Genomic DNA, 9869 nt, shown 5'->3' with positions numbered 1-9869 from the left:
TAATGCTGTGTTTAAATTTTAACAACTTAGAGGGGTGGGACATGGGAAGGAGGTTCAACGGGGAGGGGACATATGTACAGCTATGGCTGATACATGTTGATGTATGGCAGAAAGCAGCACAGTGCTGTAAAGCAATTATCCTTCAATTAAAAATAATACATTTATATAAAAATGAGACAAAATAACCAAATGCAAGGGAAAAAAAGAAACTGCCAAACTCTATTCCAAAGTAGCTGCATCACTTTATATTCTCCCAGCAATGGATGAGGGTTTTATTCTCTTCACATTCTCACCAGCAATTGTTGGTCTTTTTGATTCTAGCAATCTGTCTTTCTGATTCTAACGATCTTAGTGGTTGTGGTGTGGTTTGCTTTCAAGTGTTTTACATATTAAAATGTTTAAATAATATGTATCAAGTGATAAATGCAAAATATTTTAAGTTGAAATGATTCAGAGTACATTATTACTTTAGCTTTTGGGCACTAAAACTTGTACAGCGCTATAAGCAAACAAGGGGAAAAACCTACCTAAATAAAGTATGGTAAATGTGTATTTTTAAAACCCCCCTCATTTTCTGTCTGAAGTGACATCACCCAACATTTTGTACTTTAATCATGGTTCTCTTTTTTTTTTTATGAGTTATTGGAACACGTTTTTTACTGCTTTCTGAATATTTTGTAATTGAGTAGCAGTGAATACATACAATATGCACAATGTTTTAACTGCAAACTGTGAACAGTTGATTATGTAAAAACTGCTTAATAAAACTTGTTTTTCAAATACAAAAAAAAGACATTTCCCTAATGTTTAATGTTGAACATGTCTTCAAGTCTTGCTGGCCATTTGTATATCTTTTTGGAGAAATGTCTATATGAGTATTTTGCTCAAGTTTAAATTTAATTACTTATTTTATAGGAAGTGTAAGTGTTCTTTACACACTGTCCTATATACTGATAAGTATATAAGCAAGAGAGTTGAAAATAGGTGTTAAAAAACCATCTATTTGTGTCATCTTTGATTTCTTTCATCAGTGTTTTATAGTTTTCTATCTATAGGTCTTTTGTTCCTAAGTATTATATTCTTTTCGTTGCAATGGTGAATGGAATTGTTTCTTTAATTTCTCTTTCTGTTTTCTCATTTTTCATGTATAGAAATGCAAGATGACACAAAAAGATGGAGAAATATACCATGTTCATGGACTGGAAGAATCAATATAGTGAAAATGAGTATACTACCCAAAGAAATCTATAGATTCAATGCAATTCCTATCAAGCTACCAATGGTATTTTTCAGAGAACTAGAGCAAATAATTTTACAATTTGTATGGAAAACAAAAAACCTCGAATGGCCAAAGTGATCTTGAGAAAGAAGAATGGAACTGGAGGAATCAACCTGCCTGACTTCAGGCTCTACTACAAAGCCACAGTCATCAAGACAGTATGGTACTGACACAAAGACAGAAACATACATCGATGAAACAAAATAGAAAGCCCAGAGCTAAATCCACACACCTATGGACACCTTATCTTTGACAAAGGATGCAAGAATACACAATGGAGAAAAGACAACCTCTTTAACAAGGGGTGCTGGGCAAACTGGTCAACCACCTCTAAAAGAATGAAACTAGAATATTTTCTAACACCATACACAAAAATAAACTCAAAATGGATTAAAGACCTAAACATAAGACCAGACACTTTAAAACTCCCAGAGGAAAACAGGCAACACACTTTCTGACATAAATCACAGCAGGATCCTCTATGATCCAACTCCCATAGTAATGGAAATAAAAGCAAAAATAAACAAATGGGACCTAATTAAACTTAAAAGCTTTTGCACAATGAAGGAAACTATAAGCAAGGTGAAAAGAGCCTTCAGAATGAGGGAAAATAATAGCAAACAAAGCAACTGACAAAGAATTAATCTCAAAAATATACAAGCAACTCCTGCAGCTCAATTCCAGAAAAATAAACGACCCAATCAAAAAATGGGCCAAAGAACTGAACAGACATTTCTCCAAAGAAGACATACAGATGGCTAACAAACACATGAAAAGATGCTCGACATCACTCATTATCAGAGAAATGCAAATCAAAACCACAATGAGGTACCATCTCACGCCGGTGAAAATGGCTGCCATCCAAAAGTCTACAAACAATATGCGCTGGAGAAGGTGTGGAGAAAAGGGAACCCTCTTACACTGTTAGTGGGAATGTAAACTAGTACAGCCACTATGGAGAACAGTGTGGAGATTCCCTTAAAAAATGGAAATAGAACTGACATATGACCCAGCAATCCCACTGCTGGGCATACACACCGAGGAAACCAGAATTGAATGAGACACGTGTACTCCAATGTTCACTGCAGCACTGTTTACAATAGCTAGGACATGGAAGCAACCTAGATTTCCATCGGCAGACGAGTGGATAAGAAAGCTGTGGTACATATACACAATGGAATATTTACTCAGCTATTAAAAAGAATGTATTTGAATCAGTTCTAATGAGGTGGATGAAACTGGAGCCTGTTATACAGAGTGAAGTAAGTCAGAAAGAAAAACACCAATATAGTATATTAATACATCTTTATGGAATTTAGAAAGATGGTAACAATGACCCTATATGCCAGACAGCAAAAGAGACACAACTGTAAAGAACAGACTTTTGGACTCTGTGGGAGAAGGCAAGGGTGGGATAATTTGAGAGAATAACATTGAAACATGTGTATTACCATATGTGAAATAGATAGCCAGTCCAAGTCTGATGCATGAGACAGGGTGCTCAGGCCCAGCGCACTGGGATGACCCTGAGGGATGAGATGGGGAGGGAGGTGGGAGAGGAGTGAGGATGGGGGACACATGTACACCCATGGCTGATTCATGTGAATGTATGGCAAAACCCACTACAATATTGTAAAGTAATTAGCCACCAATTGAAATAAATAAATTAATTTACAAAAAAAAAATACTGGAGTGTGTTGCCATTTCATTCTCCAGGGTTGCCATTTCAACCCAGGGATCGAACCTGGGTCTCCTGCATTGCAGGCAGATTCTTTACCATCTGAGCCACTAGGGCAGCCCAGATGTTAGGTTAGAAGTAAGTTCAGAATTAGCCCCTTAAGGAGGATTAAAAACAGAACACGCATTGAAGTTAATAATAAGGGTGAGGTTAGAGGTTTGAATAAGATTAGAGTTTGCAGAAGGCAGGATCGTAGTTAGAGGTAATTTAGAAACCAGAGTTAGGGTTAGAATTAACTATAAATTTAGAGCAGGACAGGATTACACATAGAAATTTTTAAAGATAAAATTAAGAAAAGAAATAATATTATAGGTAAGGTGTGAGGATATGGATAGAATCAGGATTAATTTGAAAGTTAAAGGTAGGGTTAGCTTTAGTGTAAGAAATAGCTTCACTGAATTTCCTTCCCTCAGCTACATGGTAGCAAGTATAAAGCCTCTATCACCATTTTTACCCAGAGTAACCATGATGAGAAGAGATTTCCTGGCAAACCTCATTGGAAATTGAGTGTGACCGCAAAATGAATGTTTGTTTTGTTAAGCCATTGAGGCTTTGGGATTGTTTTTTTACTGCCTTCTTAGCTTGAGCTATCAAGATGGATTCATAAATCTAAGAATTCTAGTAAGCTGTTGATTGAGAACACCTTTAATAATAAAAGAAATCATATATAAAAACATATATTTCCTTTCACCTCCATTTCCCTTGATTTTTCCTTCAGTGACAGCCATCCAGGTTCTCTTGTCTTATTTATATAGATGTTGAACTAGGTGGTGAATCTTTTCTATTCAATAAATATGCTATTTGTTATAGATGCTATGCTATCTTGACAAGATTCCACCTTTAGGGCTGAAGGCTTTATTTCCCAGGTGATGGGAAATTGTAGACTGGACAACTTTCAGGTATAAGCTGTCTTTGGGAATTGCCTCTGATGAAGAAAGTGACTTGGCATAAGGTTGTATATTTCTCTTGGGGAGAGTAGCAGTATGGAGGATTGGTCCCCTGCTTCAACTTGGAACAACTATGAAGCTTCCCATGGGAGTCAGCTAAGTGTGATATTGTTTTTGTTTTTCACAGCTCTCAACTGTCTTTCCCTTGATGTTATAGTCTTTGACTACATGCAGAATTAGTGAGGAAGGGTGATACTTTTGGTTGAGTTTGTCTTTGTGAACTTATTTTACAGAATTCAATTTAACTTTCAAAGAAAATGAGGTTAAATTGCATATTTTTCCCTCCAAAGGTTCATGGGGAATAAGTCCTTATTGTGACTACATCAGAGCCCAGTTTCTCCCTCTGCCCATTCCTCCTTTCTTCCATTCCCCCATGCAGATGGATCCCAAGATCCTTTCCTAATCACATCCTGTACACTTATTTCCATCTCAGAATTTATATCCTAGGGAACCCACTCTACCTCTTAGAACTATTTATATTTATAAGTGAGCTATGAGTCACATAATATTGAGAACCACTATGCTGTTACCTACTCTTGTTGGCATTGCCTATAAAAATACCTCTTTCTAATACATGCAGCTTTCTGGGTGATATGTTAACATATGTCTAGGGGAATATGCAAGGAGAAACGGGCCTCAACCATGGAGACTGCATTGACCTAAGAGGGAACTGATTAACTGTGTGGGAACTGTGTTTCTGCAGTAAACAGAAACTTACTACTGCTTGATGACAAGAAGTATGTTTTTCTCCTCAGACCACAAAGACCTTCCAGTGCTATGGGATAAGACATTCCAGTCTTCCTTCTGACCCTCCTTGCCTTTTACTGGTAATAATGACTTCAGTTCTGTGCCATCAGAAATTTCAACCTCTCTCCTTTGCTTCACTATTGGGCAAGAGTAGTCCCTAGCTTCAGTGGTATAAGATATTTGAAGCCATGGGCAGCAGTGACCCCATTGGTTTCAAAGTGGCACTTCAGCCTTTATTACTTGACCCATTCCTAGGAATCAATCTAGTCATGGTTGCAAAGGAATGAGGTACTCCTACTTTCTTCTCAGGGAACTGAACTCATGCCAGTAGCTCACACAGCATCAGAAAGGTATACATGATGCAAGAAAAGGCCAATGGATTTTGTCACACATGGCTCCAGGTATGGAGGAACAGAGGCACTTAGTATGGTGACCTTGATGGTAGCATAGGTATCCAAGGCCATTTGGGATAGAGGTCCATTAAAGTGATCAGGTCATACTACATGACTGAACAGTGGGGTGTTGCCAGGCTTCTTTTGGCAACAGGAACAGATAATACAATGCCCACAAATATTGATGCTCAATACATACGTATTGAACACAGAGTGACTACTATCAACTGGAAATTAAACCATCAACAGTATAGACATGGTCCTCTCTGCTCTTGGAGAGCTTAGAGTCTGAAGGGGATAAGATAGCAATCCTATAGCAAAGAGAGTATGTGAGCCACTCTAGGCCCCTGCTCAGGTTAAGGAAGATAGGAATATTTCAGAGCCCAGTTATTCTGTTCATGAGGAATCAGTGATGCTGTTATTAATATTGCTTCTGTTATTTACACCTCTTGTCTTTCTAGTGTCATAGTCTTTGAGTACACAGAAAAAGGTAATATTCTCTGGTTGTATTTGTCTTTGTGAACTTATTTAACCAGTTACAATTTAATTTTCTAAGAAATGAAGTGGTATATTTTTCCCTCAAAAGATGCAGGGGAGAAAAAGGCATATGACATATTAGGCAACATTTAATAAATTTAATAAATTAATAGGAAATATCACAAAAACCTGGAATGGATAACATACAGGAATCAGGAATAAGACAACATTTTGCAACCACTCTCAAAAAGTACCACTTGATGAAGGAAGATTTACAGGAAATAATATAAGGCAGTCCATTGCACGTGTCTTAAACAGATATATATATATATATATATAATAGTACATCAAAATGATCTGTTTGACAATAAATTCACCATGTTTACACTTATCACATGGACTTTAAAACATTTATAAAAGTTGTAGATTTAACATTGAACTGTAAGATTTATATCCAAATGAATATACTTATTTCATACCAAACTGCACAGAACTTACGAATAGCACATGATTTTAGAATAATTACTGTGTTCGGTACTAATAAGTACTACTGCTTGATGACATAAGAATTATTAACAAATGTGCTCTAAGCTATTATCATTCAACTTATTGCTAGTGCTTTTGAAAATCAGTGGTTTATATTTTCTTTGTAAAACATGTGCTATGAGCTTGCCCTGATAGTTCAGGAAAGAAATCAGATGTTTCCAGTTTTCTCTATACTCACAATACTTCAGATCTGATCGCATGGTCTTTTTAAAGACTGCCAAAGGATGTGCATTTAAGTCATTCTTATAACACCTACTCTGCCTTACATTAATACAAATCGATGGATTTATGCAACATACATGGCATACATGCAGGACACCATATATGTGCAGAACTCATGCTTAATGCATGCTATGTTTCTTCAGACATTTTCGTTTCAGTAAGAATTAGGTCTCATTCAATTTCATATAATTGTTTTTAACATGCAGTTCGACAGAGCAGGTAGACTTTACTTTCATGTTATAATTGGGCATGCTCAAGCAATTGACTGGCATTTGGCAGTGTTGCAAACCACTTAGGGACTGTATGAGTTTCCTCAAATACAGCATCTCTCCCACTGCCCTTGTGGCAGATTGTTGGATTTATCTATGCTGCGTGTTGAGGACACACACCGGGGATTTTAGAAATTTGGATTCTGCCTTCACCGATTTCAAGATACTCTAAAGTGTGTAAGTAACTGTCAGGCATAAAAAATAGCATTATGAAATCTTCAGAAATAGATCCACAATTGTGTGAAATGGACACACATGGAAATATAGTTACTGGAAACACTTGTATACTCTGCACACAGCATAGACTTAATAGTCTGACTTTAGTAATGTTTGAAAACCTTTCATGGTTAACAAACTAGTAAAACGGTACTGAATTCTTAGAGAGCAACAGGCCCACGGATGAAATAATGGCCAACACTGATTGTAACACAACACTATATTTAACAAAGGTTTAAACTTCTGGTACGTAATTGCAGTACAATGAAGAGCTTGCTACTTTCACAAATTAGCTGCAGCCTTTCCCTGCACTAGAGAGTTTGGAAGGATCTGAAAATGAGATATTTTGTTTAAAATCCAAATGGAAACTCTGTATTTCTTTTTTTTCTAGAGTTCAGTAAAAGCTTCTTTAATTACTTTTTTTTTTTTTTTTTTCACATTCTAAGGGCCCAGTTCTGTAGTCCTTAATCAAGTAAAACTTCCAACGTCTTCGGCATCTGCTTCCAACTCAAGTTTTACTCAAAAATGGACTGCTAAATTAGGTCCTATAGATAGAGGTACCATAACTAATATACTATTTTAATAAGGCTCAAAAATTCTAATTTCATTTTGTGTGTAGCACACAAATTTCCAGGATCCTGATATCAAAACCCAATTGATGTTGAATCCTGGATTGGGAAATAACTCTGGGATTTTGTTTCCCAGTTTAATCATGGAATTAGGTATTTACTAAGGACCAGAATGAAGACACTAATTCCAGTTTGCTTGTCATTATAATCAGAATTTGAACATTATAAGAAGTGAAAAGCTATTGTTGGTGTGTATATCTCTTGTCATCCTTCCACTTCTGTAGTTCCGGTTAACTAGCTGCTATATTAAAATGCCACTATGTTTGGGGACAGACATTGCAGTAAAATATCAACACAACATTCTGACAATGTCAAAATTTCCCCTGTGTGTGACAAGAAATAAGTTCTGCCTTTGACTCACTAATAGTTGTGGTAGAGTTTCAGAAGGCAGAACCTATTTTACCGTATTTATGTGTGTAGATGAGCAGAGCAAGAATTTAAAGTGCATATTTACTGTTAACCTGGAAAAAAGAGTCCACCGAATTTGTTCAATTTTGGTGTGGTTGAAAACCGCTGTCATGTGTATCATTCTGGTCTCCTGCAAATGCCACCTGAGGTGAACATCAATGTTTCCTTATATGCAAAAGAAAAAGAGAGAGGAGAGAGAGAAAGAAAAAGAAGGAGGGAAGGAGAGATGGAAGGGGGGAAAAATCAACATTTTTGCATCAATCAAAATAAGTTATTCTCAATCTGTTATAAACAGTAAATACAGAACCCTAAATCTCACTATTGTAAGCATGATTGTAAAGTACAGGATTGCAAAGCTATATATAAAACACACTTTTCAGACGGCAATATTTACATTAGTTATGACTGGCAGAATTAAAGAACAATTTCCTACATTTGTAGCTTTACCATAGGAAAAGACTGTGCTGCTCTTTCTTACACACTACTAATCCTTTCACTAATCACATTGGAGGGATTAACCGGTAGCTCCAAATTCTCAACTTGCATCTCTATATCAGGCTCCTTGTCATCAGCTTTCTTAATTACTGGTTCATTGGTGTGCCGGTAAATGTTAACATTAAGCTCCCTCCCAGACAAAGCAGTGGCAGCAACTCTCGGGATTTGTCTGATTGGAGGCTTTCTATCTGCCTTATAATTGCAGCGCAAATAGTTGGAGAAAGCCCTTCGGTAAACTTTGTTGAAAAGAGTGTACACCAGAGGATTAATTCCTGAACAAACATAGCCAATCCAAACAAACACATTCAGAAGCTTTTCCATGAGCTTTTGATTACAAGCCTTCCCACAAAGAACCGACAAAATATTAGTAATAAAAAACGGGCACCACATGATCAGAAACACAAAGAAAACAATGCCAAGGACCTTCGAGGCTTTCCGTTCATTGTTGATAGCTTGCATGGTGCCCCTAGGCCGTCTTTCTTTCTTCTTCCTTCGGCGTGGGTTCAAATCTTGGTTCGGGTTTGCAGAGTTCTCTTCATCTGTGTTTGTCTTGCAGCATTTCAGGAAATTCAGGTTTATTCCAGGCGGTTCCTCAGTGTGGCCGTGCAGTAACATCAGAGCTTGTCGGCGAAGGACGTGAATCGTCAGACAGTAGGTAATCACCATGATTGTCAGCGGTATGAAGAAAGCTACGAAGGACCCAATAAGAACGAAATTTGGGTCATTCAGCACACAGGTGGTGTTGTTGACGAACACCTTGTCTTCATCCCTCAGTCCAATCACTGGGATAGGAACTGATACACCTACAGGAACAAAAAAAGAAGATATGACATTGTTACAGCATATGGAAGCATTGAACAGATTTGTACAGTGGGATACATTCAATTGAATATCACTGGAGAAAATTTAGATCTGATATTTGTTGAAAGCTATTCACAGCATAAAGTGATAGTCACATGAAAGAGTAACAGTATGATATCAGAAAATGACAGCTTTTTTTCAAGTTAGGAATGCCTTCTCACCAATTTTCTGTAAAAGACTTGGAATTACCATTACTGAGATAATTATAAGTATGGTTATACATAACAGTGAACATGTCTTTTTTGTTTTAGCTCCAATTCCTAGAAATGTCCCAGCTCATAGAAGGCATTCACTAAATATTTGTTGAATGAATAAATTTGTGTCTGTATTCAATGACATCAATAAATTCAATTGTTCATTTTTAACATTCCAAATGCAATAAAAATGATGTGTATACCACCTAGGAGTAATTGCATATCAGCATTGACTAGACTGAGTTTGAGATGAGTTTTTAGCTAAGGAAATCCTTTCCTGAGGAAAGTGGTCAAGAAGAGGAACTTCTGTGGGTGAGTCCTTTGGAGACAGAGCCTGGAAGCTCTGGAGTTTTTTGGAGATGAAGAGGATAGTATGCCCCTCAAATAGGAATTAGATCTGACCACAATGCAGACATAGTCTCTATGCAGAAACTGAAGGAATTGTCTTT

At 36.9% G+C, this 9869-nt stretch overlaps 1 protein-coding gene across 1 annotated transcript in view; it reads right to left on the bottom strand.

The window, feature by feature from the left end:
* Positions 1-5780: 5780 nt before the first annotated feature.
* The window catches only part of HTR2C (5-hydroxytryptamine receptor 2C), a 349694-nt gene continuing 345605 nt past the window's right edge, over positions 5781-9869 (bottom strand). The window contains exon 6 of the mRNA XM_070783916.1: positions 5781-9168. Coding sequence (XP_070640017.1) covers positions 8345-9168 — 824 coding nt within the window. The 3' untranslated portion in view covers positions 5781-8344. The remainder of the gene's footprint in view (positions 9169-9869) is intronic.

The sequence above is a fragment of the Bos indicus genome, chromosome X, assembly GCF_029378745.1.
Source record: "Bos indicus isolate NIAB-ARS_2022 breed Sahiwal x Tharparkar chromosome X, NIAB-ARS_B.indTharparkar_mat_pri_1.0, whole genome shotgun sequence".
In the NCBI taxonomy this organism is placed as follows: Eukaryota; Metazoa; Chordata; class Mammalia; order Artiodactyla; family Bovidae; genus Bos; species Bos indicus.
Note: the sequence above shows the minus strand (reverse complement) of the source record. Positions and strands in the feature narration are given on the sequence as shown.